Genomic DNA, 15,453 nt, shown 5'->3' on the forward strand with positions numbered 1-15,453 from the left:
TGTGTGCGCCTGTAAAAAACAAGAACGGGGGGGGGGGGGGGGGGGGGGCATTTTTAATAGAAAAATTATCACTGATTCAGCTAATTACGTCCAATGCATGTTGGGTTGTACGACATCCAGTGGTCAAGATAGAGATTACAATCAATTGGATCACCCTTTATTAGCAGCAGTCAGTGTCCATCACATGATCAGTTGGCAGACAATTGTGGGGAAAAAAAATTTTGTAACATAAAAGAATTATAAAAAGCAATCATGGTTTTGTCCTGAGTGTGATATAATTTTATTTTGCATTGTCTTACAGGAGTGCTACTTGGAAAATGACCAAACAAGCCTTTACCACACAGCCAAGGGTCTTATGACATTACAGGCATTGTATGGCACCATTCCACAGATTTATGGGAAAGGAGAATGTGCGCGGGTGAGCAAAGCAGAAAGAATTGAACAACAAAGCATTTTATTGCGTGTCGACTGATATTTACTGTCAATCTTTTTCTCTTTGCTATTAGCATGTTGCCAACATGATGCTGAGGATGAAAAGGGAGTTTGCAGGTATTCAGAATCAGATCCTGCCCGTGTTTGACACCCTGCTTCTCTTAGACCGGAATGTAGACCTGCTAACTCCTCTGGCTACACAACTCACATATGAAGGTCTCATTGATGAGATATATGGAATCACTAATGGTAAGGATATACAGTATATATATATATTCATCAAATATGTCTTACTCCTTTGTTTAGTGACCGGGTTCTATTTAAATTTAATTTGCAGGTTATGTCAAGTTGCCACCTGAGAAGTTTGCCCAGAAAAAACAAGGTGAAGCAAGTAAAGATTTGCCCACAGAGCCCAAGAAGCTGCAACTCAACTCAGCAGAGGAGCTTTATGCTGAAATCCGTGACAAAAACTTCAATGCTGTTGGCGCAGCACTCAGTAAAAAGGCCAAAATTATTTCTGCTGCCTTTGAGGTTGGTCCTGCTTCAACTTTCAACCACCCCGACATGTTTATCCACTCTTAAACCTGCAAAGATGTGTGCTATATTTACAAAGGCTACTCAAACGCTATGTTGTCATCTCTTTCTGAGAGCCTAACTGAATTACAATCAGATAAAATTGTAATCTGATATGTTGTCACAAAGGTTTTGAGGGAAAATCCATTTGATTAGGGAGTTGATGGTAAGTGTAAAGAGATAAGATAAAGTACTTTTTCCATCAGGAAGCGTCACAATATCCCCAGTGCTTTCTTATTAGCTTAGTATGGCAGATTAACTATCGATATGTCATATTTGTTGTCTTATTTTACAGGAACGACACAATGCGAAAACAGTGGGCGAAATTAAGCAGTTTGTTTCACAATTGCCTCATATGCAAGCAGCACGGAGCTCTCTGGCTAACCACACATCCATTGCAGAACTCATTAAGGACATCACAAGTCTGTAAACAATCAGTTGCTGTACTTCCTTTTACACATCTTATGAAGAACAAAAGTTTGTTTAACTACCAAAGTTTGTTTCACTGGGTTGTGTCTGTTTCAGCATCTGAGGCATTCTTTGATAACCTAACAGTGGAGCAGGAGTTCATGACTGGAGTTGACACAGACAAGGTACGTACCTGTAGTCTTTGAACCCATCTTTCATTCAAACTATTGTAATTATATATTTTTAGTGCAGGTTTGCTGTCAAAAATAGATTTGAGAGAGTTTTGAGAAATTATGTATTGGGTATATCTTTAATATCTTGGATGTTTTATAACCCAGGTGAACACGTACATTGAAGACCGCATTGCCCAAAAGGATCCCCTCATCAAGATTCTGCGGCTCGTGTGCATGCAGTCCGTCTGTAACAACGGCCTGAAACAGAAGGTCCTCGACCACTACAAGCGGGAGATTCTCCAGGTAGAGTGAAAAATAAAATTAAATTAAAAAAATGTCCAATAAATCTGTTGTAATCTATGACAGATACATTTTATTGTATGGACAAACATTTCGGAACATCTGGTGGTTCCTCTTGCAGGAAGTTCAAGAAAATGGAAATGTGGAGGTGCCCTGGTATTAAACGTGCAATTGTCCAAAATGTTTTGGTAAAATGAAAAATTCAAGTTTCGGTGGAAGTGATAGGTCTGACGCAATATGTAATTATGTTATTGTGTATGGCTGTGCTTTTTCTCGAAAGTGTATCATGATACAATGTGGTTTGTTCCTTTACTCTCTTTTTTTGTCAATAATGATATCTTTGGTGACATCCATTAATTTGTATCTACATGTCTGCTTTTCTTTTATATAAGACCTATGGCTATGAGTACATCCTGACACTGAACAACCTAGAGAAAGGGGGTCTTCTGAAACCACAGACCAGCTCAAGGAATAATAACCCTACTATTAGGAAAACCCTTAAATTGTGGATGGAGGATGCAAATGAGCAAGTATGAATAGCAGGGAATTACATGTTTTAACTTTTAACTGTGACAAGGACATGGTTATATTTAGTGAGTTGATGTTGTCTTTCTCTCAGAACCCCAATGACATCTCCTACGTGTACAGTGGCTACGCACCATTAAGCATCCGACTCACCCAATTGTTGGCCAGGCCAGGGTGGCGAAGCATCGAGGAGGTGCTGAAGATGCTCCCGGGTCCACACTTTGAGGAGCGCCAGCAGCTGCCTGCTGGACTCCACAAAAAACGTAAGGGCCAACACAAACAGCCTTCTTTCTGCCTGCAAGACATAGATAAGAGTAAGGCTTTGTTTGTGTGAGGGCAAAAGCTGAATGAGTAGATGGATTGGACTCGGCTGACATTGTTACCCTACCTCTGTCAGTTTGCACTTGTTTTTGTATGTGTACATGTGGTTGAAGAGAGGGATAGATAAGAACACAGCATTTATCAAGTCACCACCACCACTGCCATATTGGCAGTTGGAGGTGTCAACACTGATGGGAATGACACTCACTTTGAAATATGTTAATTAGAACTCTGAAATTAGATTCAGTGGCTTGCTTCTGCTTGCCCATGTTAGAACAGATTTTCAAAGGTGATAATAGAAGAGTCTCAGCAAAACTGATGAATAATTGGATGCTTTTAATGTTTGTTTGTTTTTTTTGTTCTAGTCATGGCTTTATGCACCCATAGTTGTATACCACTGTATATCTCAAAGTTGTGGATCAAAAAATAACAGCTACAATCAGGTTTGTATATTACTGGATGTGTGTGAGATGACATCTGTGACTAACTTGCAGGCCAGCAGGGGGAGAACAGGACAACACTGGTGTTTTTCCTGGGAGGAGTGACATATGCCGAAATAGCAGCTCTCCGTTTCCTTTCCCAAATGGAGGACAGCGGGATGGAATACGTTATAGCGACAACCAAACTCATCAATGGTGCATCTTGGATCAAATCTCTCATGGACACACCCGAAGCTCAGATGCATTGAGTCAACTGTGACACACCTGCACACATCAAACAACCCTTTGATTGACATCTCTTCATGTTAGTATCAGCATGCTGCAGGTGTCTCATTGATGTCCATGTTCGGGAAACGGATTGCGCTCTTTCTGTTCCTGGATTGTACTGAGGTAATGAAAAACTGTCTTATTGTTACTGTACACTGTGAGAAAGTCACTTCTCTATTAAGAAGCTATTGTATGTATTAATAAAGCGTTTGTCAAAATGTAATTTGTGAGGAAAAATGTATTTATTAATTTTTTTACAATTATTGTTGATCGTTCCTCTTCTTTGTGTGTATGCTTCTTCCCTTCCAGATAAAATATATTAACTAAATCAAGAAGTTAAACTGGTCCCTCTATTATTCAATATTGTCTGCAACACTAGTGATGTGAATGCATCTTTTTTTTTTTTAACAGAGGATTTTGATGAGGGAGGTGGGAGTAGGGCTGTCATCACTGGCCCAGCCCTCGGAAGGAGCAATTAGTGCAGTAACAGGCCTCCCGATCAGCCGATAATGCTCCTGCGCCGTCTGGAGAGCTCAGGCCTCAGCATCCTATCATTTGACAGCACAGGACACTGATTGAATTAGGAAGCCATTTGCTCAATGTTCCGGCAGAGAATAACTGTGCGGCAGCAAGGCTTTAGGTCTTCAGTCAATATCATCTCCTTGTCTTTACTGTATAAACAAGTCTCCCTGCTGACAGGACATACTCGGTGTACTCTTCAAGGATAAATCCATGTTTTTTTCTAATTAGATTTATGAGTAAGGTTTGCTTGATGGGTTTTATATTATACTAGTGTGGGTCTGAGGAGCAGGTGCACAGGAGGCATAACTACCATTAGGATCAATCCCAGGGGAATAAAATCCTTGTGATCGGTTCTTGTCTTTGGCTCCTCCTCAGTTGGGAGTTGAAAGGCTGCAGGTTGCACCAGGCAACTTCGCGGCGAGGAGAGTAACAGCCCGCCCTGTGAACACCGCCGGTCCTCCTTCAATAACATCAAGGTATGAGTTTTAATTTAAAGCTACGATAATGACGACTGTTGCTTGTGAATGTTTGAATGCTTTCATTTTGATTAATATTTGTTTACCATTTACCGGAATACAATTTAACAGCATATAGCTTTATGATGCTTCATAAACAGCACATTATTTTATAAGTCTCTCTGAATTTCGGAAGTAGTACTGACAACATTTTTCAAATTAAAGTCTTGAAAGGCTTCCTCTTGGACAATTGATGGTTTGACTGCAACTTCTATCATAGTTTTACATTTCACTGGTCCTTTTTTTTATGTAAATTTAATGTTTTCATATTATTGTGCTTATTTTTAGTTATGGCCTTTTCTGAGTGTGAATTTTGAAGAGCATAGATTTATGAGAGCTAAAGTAATGACTGAAGAGGCGTTGTTTGTGAAATTAAGATCAATACTGAAACCTTTTAGTGCAATCTGCAGATTAATTATTAAACAGTAGTCAACATGAGAGTGTGTCCTCTAATACAATTGCTTGAATTTAAATGCTATACATGATTTATTTGCTTCATTATTTCGTGTCGTGACAAGTGTGTGTTTGCAGAATGGGACGAGGTGGGAACCTGGGACACCTGACTCTTGCTGCTCCCAGGCACAAGACACAGGAGGTGCATCTGGATTCCGAGCCTTTGTTTATCCGCTTCCTGCGGACATTCAGGGAAATCCTCAAATTTGTCCTCTTCAGCTACACTGTGCTTTTCGGTTCCTTGCTTCTCGCCCGTTGGACCACTTACTACATGGTGGGAAAGTAAAACGACCAAAAAAAAAAAAAAAATCAATCTGCACTTGGACGTGGAGCTCTCTACTCAAATTGAAGATGTTTAATTTTGGACTCGAAATCCACACCTCAGTAACACTTTAAATGTAAACGTTTTTTCCTGCTTCACTAGTCTATACCTATCACAAAAAAATGTCATAATTTTGTAAGGATGCACATAACCAAACTTTCTGTTGCAGGTAAAAGAAAAACAATTACAATCAACGATTTGAATTGCATCAAACTTTGCTTCAAATTCATTGGTGTGTGCATTCTGGAACTGTTAGTTTTGATGCAATGCAAAATTGATCACAGCAAATGATGTCACAGTACGAAATGTGCCGTCCAAAACATACAAATAAATAAAACGCGTTTACATCTGGAATACACTATTACTAACTGATTCCAAGCGATTAAATAGACATTTTGCGGAGGTTAAAATATGATACAGTACTGTATTTAGCAAGCGGGACAGACAAAATGTAAGGATGCGTATATGTCTGAATTCGGACTGTATTTGCTCGCTGTTTTTACTGCTTGGATACTCATCTCAAGACACTAACCAGGCCAAGAAATTATATGGCAGATATGTGTCCAGGGCCTCCTTTACACCTACAATGAAAGGACCCTGATGCCTAATGTCCATATACCTGTAACATGCCTTGTTTTTCAATTTGTTGATAGAGGATGGGGTGTTCATTGATCGAAGGCTTAAATGTAATGGGATAACAGAAAATGCATATAAGAGAACTGTTGTATGATATGAACGGTCCTGTTTTAAAGTGAAAATGTAAGGTAAACTGTATTAAAAGCTCTCATGTAAAACTGTTTTTGTTTTCTTGACAAAACTCTGTGCGTTGTTGCGTTTGATTTTGTTCGTAATACCACTACATACGGGCGGGGTTTGGTGTTTCCGGTTATTTCCAACGCAAAGTCATCGCCACTTTTGAGTAAAACAAAAATTATCCTACAATTCAATCAACATTTCTGGTGGTGTATTAAGCTAATTGGCACAGATAAACGATTCAGAACTAAAATATGTATCATTTTCTTGGCTCACCCTCGCCGCTCTCCCGGCATGAGACTGGCACAATTTCTCAACGCCACCTGCGTTGGCCATTTTGAAAGTGTGATGCGGGGAGAGGCAGGGACGAGGGAATTCTTAAAAGTAGAGTGCAAAGTCTTTACCCCTGTGCCTAGCAATACTGTACGTTGTTAGCATTCCTTATCAGATGATATTTTTCCTTTTTGTAACAGTTGAGCCAAGATTGTGTATGCTTGTCTTAAAAACATTGGCAGCGCTCGAACCTTCATTCCTCCACATCTCATCGGCAGTCAGAAGCAGCAGGGTCAGCAACAACAGTGCTCACAGTCCAGGGCCTGATCCCGCTTCAAAGACCCCCCTGCCCCTTTCCCTGGACCACCATCATGGCAGGTAAAACTTGAACGACACGGCGATGCTGCCGTCATTGGCCAGTGAGTCACGAATAAAACGCAAATTTATCTCGTCCGATGGTGTTGAACAAGTAGGAGTTAGCTAGCATGCTAGGCAGATGCTAATATGCATAGTGTGGGTTCCTCACTTGTTACACTGAACAAAGTTGCTCTTGATTTGATATGGTTTCTGCAAAATGGATGTATGACTCCTGCAGGGGTCGGTGATGAGATCGACGAGGTGCAATGGTGCTTTTCCCAAGTCAAAGGAGCAATAGATGACGATGTCGCGGATGGTAAGTCAATTTGATTATGTTTTCATTGACACTCGGTGCCTTGTATAGAAAGCCGTTTAAGCATTTATTCGATAGCTATGATATCCAGTTCAAGCTTGATGCACCAGTACTCCATTTGTCCTTACTACTAAGACAATAAAGCACACTGGTAGAACAGTTGTCAAGTTAGTAACGTGAAATGACGTTTCTGCACACCAGTAGCACAGCTACATGTTACAAATAGGGTACAAAATGCTGCAAGTTCGTGAGACATACCTTACTTTTTTAGTCTAGTAGTATCATTAGTGCAGTAAAATAGTTTATTAACTAATAGTATCACTAGTTCATTAAAATAGTTTACTCAGAAGGTTTAATTGCGTACCAATGCTACTAGTAGTAGTAAAATATTGCCTGAAGATACATGCATTCCGCTAGTGTGCCCTACCAGTATGCCAAATCGTCCTACAAGTGAGGACAAAGGACTGAAGGATATCAAATAAATGTTAAGATGGCTTTCCATAACTTTGTTCTTACTGGCACTTGGTGCGTCCAACTTGGATGATGTGCCGAATCCAAGTAATAGATGTAAACGTACAGTATACTGTTTTGGCGGTATTCATGGCATGCAGAAGCTAGCTTTAATCGGGTAGGCTGCATTCATGTATGACCGTCCTGTTGAATGTGGAGGTTTCACCCGACATGCCCATCAAGTCTAACTGCAATTTGATGAGTGTTTTTTTTTTTTTTTTTTTTTAAGGCAAATGCTTTCTTCCATTTTCTTTGTCAGTTATTCTCACTGAATACACAAATCTGTTGAAATAACAAGATTAACTCACTTCAGACTGTGAGGCGTTGAGCATTATCTGCTATTACAATCACAAAGCATGATGATTCACATTCACTTCGGCCTTATTTCACAAACTGTCATACATTGCTGTGAGGCACTTATTGTTGAAGTAAGTCTACAGTGTTTACAGTAAGTCAGTTTGATAAATTTAATCTACAGTAGGTGCAAATGCATACCTAAAACATGTATTGCAGTGTTGTCCACATCTCTTGCGGAATCTTGATCTGTCAACCTGCAGCTAAAAATACTTTTGATATCTACTGGACGCCATCATGCTGTGAAATGTGTGTGCGTTGCCTGACAGCTGTTGACTCCCAGAGCTATTTCTTGTGATTCTCTTGTGACTTTGGGATGTTGTCTTCCATTTTTTCCTCCCATAATAGACTACTTCAGCTGTGTGAATTATTGGGAAAAGAGTACAGCGCTGCATCCTGTCCTGAACTGAACTTGCATTCAGTATCCCATGTGTAGTTTGCGCTATGCTTTCCCCACTCACTTTGTTTTTCTGCACTCGGCGTTTCTGTATAAAAAGGCTATAATGCCTTGCTTAAACAGTGGACTTTCACTTCTTGCCACCCGAGCGGAAATACACAACAAATACAGATCAGTGAATTAATGTAAAACTTGGCTTGACAGAACATTGATTTGGAATTGCTTATTACATCAGAATTCAAGATCATAAAAAATGTTTGCTCTAGAAATCAGTTTGCTAAATTTTTAAAGGCTTTGGCTATGCAATGTTCACAAGATTTCCTGTGAACTGTGTATATTTAGTTTAAACCGTAAATACACAAAAAAAATGTGATCCCAAAAAGTTTAGCATTTCAAACAAATTTTACATTCCCCTTGAAAAGAGCGTATAGATAAGGAGTCACCAATGTGGTGCCCGCGGGTAACAGTTAGCCGCCAAGGGCCACATGAGAAGCCTGCCAGTCTGTTCTGAAAATGGCCATAAAGGCAGGGGTCGACTGTACAGTAAATAAACAAGTTGCTTTTATAGACCGGATAGATTACTCCATGTTCTGATCGAATTGGTGATCTGAATAAATTTTTTTTTAACTTGCTAATCGGTGAATGGCTCTAAAATCCAGATCACGTAAAGCTTAATCCACAGCAAATACTTCATTGTGAGACAAATAAAGGTTCAAGTTCAAGTCAACTTTATTGTCAAATGTGCCCTATGTGCAACATACAGCACAGATGAAATTTCTTTCCTCTCAACCACAGGAGAGAGAGGAGCCGCTGTGGGTGCCCGCGCCGCCATCAACAGAACAGTTAACATAAAATGACAAAATAATACAACACAACACATAAGATACAGACAGTCATGCAATCTTAACCACTTTTCTGCATACACTTTGTTGTTTGAAGCAGTTATAGATGAAAGAGGAGAGAATCAAATTGTCCTTTCACCAGCGGATCAGAGATGTCATGCTGAAAATATGCACACGTCTGCTACAAGCTAAGTTTGAAAGCAAACAAGAAGCTATAGCGTCCATTGACGAAAAGAGATTATGTAAATCCGCTTCAATTCCAAGTAGTTTTCTTATCTTATAACACCCCATTCCCCCCATCAACAAAAACATTTTAAGTGTCATCCAAACGACTCACTTGTTCATCACCCATCTAAATTTTCCAGCAACAGAATAATGTGGAACCTGACTGAACCACAAAAACAATTGCTTTCTATTCCTTCAGCGTTGTTAGTGTTTTTATGAGCTTGTACAGAGAAGAGCTGTATCAGGCACTTTGTTTGGGCCACAGTGTTTAAGAGCTTGTGTTAAGAATAGTGTTCACAATAGTGCCAGGCAGTAAACAGGGATTGGTTGTTGTACTCTTTGGTGTGATTAGATGTAAATGCTCTTCTAGTTGCCAATTGTGAGCTCTTCCAGCTCTGCTTAATGTTACTGGATGGATGAATGATGGAGAGATACAGTAGATCAATCGCATAAATACAAGACTTCAGCCCCAGGGATTGTGTACTGTTTGTGTATACGTGCATATGTACAGGCTCGTGTCACTGGTCTTTTGTGTTTTTACCCTGACTGACATTTTCCTTGCTGCTCATTAGGGACAAAATAAGTCAACTTCATGTGGTCAGGGCCAGTGAAGTTTTCACATGATGGTTGCATGTTACCATGTATAGAGATGCAATGTTCTAAGAACATTATTTTGACATTCCTATGTTGACAGCCGATATCATATCCACTGTTGAGTTCAACCACTCTGGGGAGTTGCTTGCCACTGGTGATAAAGGAGGCCGTGTCGTCATCTTTCAACAGGAGCCAGAGGTATTTCGTATGTAGGCACGTCAATGTTTGTTTGAATCTACATGTCCCACATTTGCAGTTTTGCATTGTCGTACCTGACATGACCTTTGCTTTGTTGTTTTTTTTTAAGAGTAAGAATCAACCTCAGTGCCGTGGAGATTACAATGTTTACAGCACTTTTCAGAGCCATGAACCTGAGTTTGACTACCTGAAGAGCCTTGAAATTGAGGAGAAGATCAACAAGATCCGATGGCTGCCCCAGAAGAATGCTGCTCACTTCCTTTTATCCACAAATGGCAAGTTGATTTGTCTACTCCCGAGAGAATGCTATGCAGCTTCTTTTCCAGAATTTTGGCCAAATAGGGCATAATTTTTTAAATTTCTAAACATATACATGCAGTACACAAAAGCAGAAATAAATGTCTCGAAAAAAGAGAGAGGAAAAAACACTTGCTGGCTCTGACTGTAGTAGTTGACTTGCTTTGACAAAACATTTCAGGTAACACATCGGTAAAAAGTTTTGTACCGATGCTTAGCGCTGTAAATGACAAGTCTAGGGTTTTTAACTTGAGAGTTGTATTTGTCTAGGCACCCATCTGATGTCGTCATCAGCCACAGATTTGTAATAATTATTGATTTTGAACAATCTGTTGTCCCTTTTTTTTTTTTTTTTTTTTTTAGATAAAACCATAAAACTGTGGAAAATTAGTGAGCGAGACAAGCGTCCGGAAGGTTACAATTTGAAAGAAGATGACGGTCGATACAGAGATCCAAATACAGTCACAACACTACGGGTGGGTATCGTGGGTGTTTTCTTTTTTTGTTTATAAGCAATTTAACATTTTATCATCTAGTCTGAAAAAAAAAAGACTGTGGTGAACTCACTGCATGGTCTTGTCCCCTAGGTACCCATATTCAGGCCCATGGACCTGATGGTGGAGGCCAGCCCCCGTCGAGTCTATGCAAACGCTCACACCTACCACATCAATTCCATCTCAGTCAACAGTGATTGTGAAACGTACCTGTCCTCAGATGATCTTCGCATCAATCTGTGGCACTTGGAGATCACTGATCGCAGCTTTAGTATCCTTTCTCTTTTAGCTCCTCACAGACATCATCGGTATTGGAAACTGTTTATCTTTTCCAGGCTGGTAATTGAGCACATCCTTTCCACTGTGGGAAAGCGCAGTTGTTAGAGAGACTGTAAAGGGCAGATGTAGTCTAGCATGGCTCTGTTAATGTCTGTCTTTGGGTTACAAGATGTATTGCAGAATGTATGCATTCTGCTTATGAGAGGCAAAGAGCAAAGCACAGACTGCAATTTAGTCCTCACGAGTGGGTTGTTGAACAAAAATCCCATGTTCTCAGTCAAATCAATAATGCAATTGTAATGTGAAAAAAATACACTCTCTCAACTGGTTGTCTCGATTAACCGACAATCGCTTTTCAAATTAAGTCATCATTTTTGGTAATCAATGAATTGTTGGGATAACTGTTTTAAATTTAAAATGGTCAGAAATGCTCACAATTTCAGCTTCTCAACGGTTAATTTTATCCATTTTCTGTCATCCTCCATGTAAGCGGACGGATTATCTTGGTGTTGAATCAAAATTTTTATTGCTTTGAACATGTTACAGACCAAACAAGTACCTGAATCATAATGAATCAGTTTGAGAATTGTCATGTTTTTGAATAAAGGAAAGGAAATGAAATCACGTTTTTTTTAAAAATTCCGATTCATCAATTAATCAACAAAATAATTGAAAGAATAATCAATGATCAAAATGATCATTAGTTTCAGCCCTGCGTTCATTATTTTTCTGATGCTCAGTGATTTTTCTCAGTGTAATTTAAAGTTGGTAAGTTTCCTCTTCCTGTTGGACCTGAACTTTTCCCCCCTCAGATATTGTTGACATTAAGCCAGCGAACATGGAGGAATTGACCGAGGTGATCACAGCATCAGCGTTCCATCCTAATCAATGCAATACGTTTGTGTACAGTAGCAGTAAAGGAGCCATCCGCCTGTGCGACATGAGAATGTCGGCACTGTGTGACAACCATGCCAAATGTGAGCAGAAGTCGCCCCTACTGGGACTCAACCCAACTAAGAATAAGAATTCCGTTTCCAGTCTTCTCCACATGGTGCCTGTCAATCTTACAGTACACAGGATGTTGTTTTGTTCACAGTTTTTGAAGAGCCAGAGGATCCAAACAATCGTTCCTTCTTCTCAGAAATAACGTCATCCATCTCTGATGTGAACTTCAGCCACAGTGGACGTTACATGATGACACGTGATTACCTGTCCATCAAAATCTGGGACCTCAACATGGAGACTCGTCCAGTGGAGACTTACCAGGTACGTTATGCTGGCCAAGCCAAATCATTCATATACAGTGCGTCGCTTGGTCGGTTTGTAGATCCTCAAAACTGGTTGTCCTTTATCAGGTGCATGAGTATCTCAGGAGCAAGTTGTGTTCACTCTACGAGAACGATTGCATCTTTGACAAATTTGAATGCTGTTGGAATGGGAACGACAGGTTAGAACCTACATTCTCTCTATTGATTTTCATTCTGGCTTCTTTATTCTGTTTCCCAGATGTTAAAATCCACAAAAGTTGCTCATGTTTTCTTTGTTTTTGTAAGTGGCAAGAAGGAACATTCTCTTCCACCTTAACATTTATTTTAGTGTCAATTTGTTGGTTTTGTTGACTATGCAGCTCACTCTGTCTCATTATCACACTCTGCCCTGTCTGCAGTGTGGTCATGACAGGTTCCTACAATAACTTCTTCAGGATGTTTGACCGAGGCTACAGGCGGGATGTGACCCTAGAGGCATCAAGGGAGAACAGCAAACCACAGTCTGTCCTGAAACCCCGCAAAGTAAGCTCGGGTGGGAAGCGCAAGAAGGATGAGATCAGTGTCGACAGTTTGGACTTTAACAAGAAGATCCTCCACACTGCCTGGCATCCCCTGGACAACGTTATTGCTGTGGCCACCACCAATAATCTCTATATATTCCAGGACAAACTTAACTAGGATTTGGTGGGCCATTTCTGCTCCATTTCGCAGACACGTCTGTCTAAATGTTCAAGTCTGCCTCAGACCTTGGGTATGACCGATCATCACAAGAACACGTTTTATGTGTAATGAACATACAGGCGTTGTTGAGCTAATTACTGTACAGACTTTGGGATTCTGGGGTTTATGTACTTTCCCTCCAGTAGAGGCACCTGTTCGTCCACCTGCTGGTTGCGACTCCACCACATCCCAGACCAAAGGGAAGATATGTGAACAAACAAACCTATTTTTCATTTGTGCATTAGTGCTATGACTAATTGTCAATGCGTTCTTGGTTCCTACATTTTATTCATTTTAGCAGGAAAATGTCTAATTGTAGACTAATTTGCACTGATATGAAATACTGCTGAGCTAAGTGATTGACACTCCTTATTTGCAAGCAACATGTTAGTCAACTCGCCAAATTCACAAACAACTCCTTCATGATTAATTGTGTACATTGTTAAAGGGCCAGTCTAGGATTTCTCCTAAGTTTATTCTTCAAAGCAGTTCCACAAATGTTACTGCCACTTTTTTTTTCTGCTGCATACCAGTTTATACCATCTTAAATGTTTACCCTGAGATTGCCCATCGTTTACATTGATTTTCTTAACAATAAGGATGTCAAGTTTCACTTGTGTGGCACAGTGGTCATCTGAAACACATACTTTTGTGCAGTTTTTGTGTAGCAGGGGGCATACTATACATGATTATATTTTGTAAATACATTGCTTACACAAAGCGCTATGTAAGAGGGCCTGACTGATAACACATGGTCGAATTTGGACAGACACAGGAATAGTATTCACATACAGGCAGGTGATGGAAAGGAATCATGCCAAAGTAAGATGTACTTTATACCTCTAAATCATAATCCTTTCGTAAAAGCCCTGCTCAGTCCTTGGCAGTGAGAATGGACCACCAATAACAGGCTTGGAGGCTGGTATCCTGGACGTAAGGTAGCCCAAGTGTTTTGTGATGTCAAAGTTTGATGCTGCTGCCAACTTCCACAAATCTGTTTTGTTGCAGATGACTTTACCCCTTGAATTAAGTTTCATTTTTTATAATGTTTTATACTGTACCTCTAAAGAGAAAATAGTCACTATAGCTGATTTATTTTTGTATAAATTAAGGCAATAGTTAGAGTCCGATCACTGACGTTTAAAATTTAGCCGTCTGTCTGATGGCTGGTTTGATTGTAGACGGAAGGCCGCATGACAGAGTGCAGTCATCTGGGTAGATAATTGTTTGTAAGTTCTGTGATTTTTGAGGAGGAGCATGCTCCTTCCAATGTGGAAAAAATATTTTTGGCGGTTAGCTGGCTGTGACTTGTTTTTCAAAAATCATTCTTCCATCGGCGAATGCATTGGCAGTACTGTATCTGGCCCGAAAGGGGTAATGGCCTTTTTTTTCTCCCCAATTTACTCTTTTGAATGCCAGTCAAGTGACTTCTGCCTTCATTTCTTGAAAGGTTATCTGTTCTGTATGCTTTTTTTTAATGTACCTGTATTATTATTTAAGGGGGGAGTTTGTGAAGCACTTGGTTTGCAGATGCTTGTTTTATATAAACGAAGAAATTACCTAAAACGTTAAAAGGCTGCATCTCCTTTGCTATGCCTCTGTCACAAGTTGCCAGTCCTATGGAACAAACGGGTTGAGGTTTGTTTTTTTTGTTTTTTTTTCTGTCAGAAACTCTTTTCTTATAAACTCATCTCTTCAACCTACAAGCAATTTTTACAATGATTTTGATGCCAACAAAATGAAGTGATGTCACTTCCTCAGTGCTGTGCATAATATTATTCAGTAATATGGGGCATTTTCAAAACAATTCTTGGCCTTTTTAGGATTTGTGGGTTCTCTTGGCAACCTTTGGATACCATAAATTTGATGAGCTCGCCAAAGGCTTGTCCTTGAATTCCAGGTCTGGCCATCACCCTTGTCCAAAAACATCAACTGCCAGATATTAAAGAGAATTATGTTCAAAACTACTGCACTAGATATTTTGAAAAACATAAAATCAACCCCCATGCTCCCAATTGGTGTTTCCTAAAAGCATTAAGACTTTAGATACCGGTAACCTGACAGATGCATTTCATCTAGCATGCCAGACATAAGACACTCAGGGGAATTTACCACTGCTCATTGTTCAAAACATTGTACCTTCAAGAAAACGGTTTGTCAGTACTAAATAAAAAAAATGCCTTTGTCAAAAGCCTATGGATTTTGATTGTTTAACTGTTTAATTGTAATGAACCCGTGGCGAACTACAAAACTGATATTACTACTGGTATAGATTATTATATGACTATCAACAGTATGGGAGGCACCTCATATATATATATATATATA

At 39.8% G+C, this 15,453-nt stretch overlaps 2 protein-coding genes and 1 long non-coding RNA gene across 4 annotated transcripts in view; 2 read left to right on the forward strand and 1 right to left on the reverse strand.

Moving 5' to 3' along the window:
• Positions 1-5,397, forward strand: part of vps33a (VPS33A core subunit of CORVET and HOPS complexes) — a 6,928-nt gene extending 1,531 nt beyond the window's left edge. The window contains exons 5-14 of the mRNA XM_019885229.1: positions 302-418; positions 507-681; positions 770-963; positions 1,301-1,427; positions 1,531-1,598; positions 1,752-1,889; positions 2,279-2,416; positions 2,506-2,674; positions 3,227-4,437; positions 5,008-5,397. Coding sequence (XP_019740788.1) covers positions 302-418; positions 507-681; positions 770-963; positions 1,301-1,427; positions 1,531-1,598; positions 1,752-1,889; positions 2,279-2,416; positions 2,506-2,674; positions 3,227-3,420 — 1,320 coding nt within the window. The 3' untranslated portion in view covers positions 3,421-4,437; positions 5,008-5,397. The remainder of the gene's footprint in view (positions 1-301; positions 419-506; positions 682-769; positions 964-1,300; positions 1,428-1,530; positions 1,599-1,751; positions 1,890-2,278; positions 2,417-2,505; positions 2,675-3,226; positions 4,438-5,007) is intronic.
• On the reverse strand, positions 4,335-6,352 carry LOC109525014 (uncharacterized). Of its 2 annotated transcripts, none has more exons than XR_002170063.1 (3): positions 6,281-6,352; positions 5,027-5,196; positions 4,335-4,421 (listed from the first exon to the last, which is right to left on the reverse strand). It is a non-coding gene; the product is annotated as an uncharacterized LOC109525014 (long non-coding RNA). The 2 variants fall into 2 exon arrangements; XR_002170064.1 differs by having other exon boundaries at positions 4,338-4,421; positions 5,036-5,196.
• LOC109525013 (serine/threonine-protein phosphatase 2A 55 kDa regulatory subunit B alpha isoform-like) lies at positions 6,281-15,308 on the forward strand. Its single transcript, XM_019885232.1, has 11 exons — positions 6,281-6,427; positions 6,520-6,655; positions 6,873-6,950; positions 9,970-10,067; positions 10,177-10,342; positions 10,728-10,840; positions 10,952-11,129; positions 11,950-12,114; positions 12,234-12,403; positions 12,493-12,584; positions 12,804-15,308. Exons 1-11 carry the CDS (start codon positions 6,299-6,301, stop codon positions 13,081-13,083), a joined length of 1,605 nt encoding a protein of 534 aa, XP_019740791.1. The 5' UTR covers positions 6,281-6,298; the 3' UTR covers positions 13,084-15,308.
• The last annotated feature ends 145 nt before the right edge of the window (positions 15,309-15,453 follow it).

Source organism: Hippocampus comes, unplaced genomic scaffold (genome assembly GCF_001891065.2).
Source record: "Hippocampus comes isolate QL1 unplaced genomic scaffold, H_comes_QL1_v1.1 scaffold45, whole genome shotgun sequence".
In the NCBI taxonomy this organism is placed as follows: Eukaryota; Metazoa; Chordata; class Actinopteri; order Syngnathiformes; family Syngnathidae; genus Hippocampus; species Hippocampus comes.

Bases quoted from the DNA above. Each gene is read 5' to 3' on its own strand.
- LOC109525013 (XM_019885232.1), top strand. From the start codon at position 6,299: ATGAGACTGGCACAATTTCTCAACGCCACCTGCGTTGGCCATTTTGAA. The intron at 10,343-10,727 runs GCAAGTTGATTT...TTTTTTTTTTAG, and splicing joins CTTCCTTTTATCCACAAATG to ATAAAACCATAAAACTGTGG. The intron at 10,841-10,951 runs GTGGGTATCGTG...CTTGTCCCCTAG, and splicing joins ATACAGTCACAACACTACGG to GTACCCATATTCAGGCCCAT.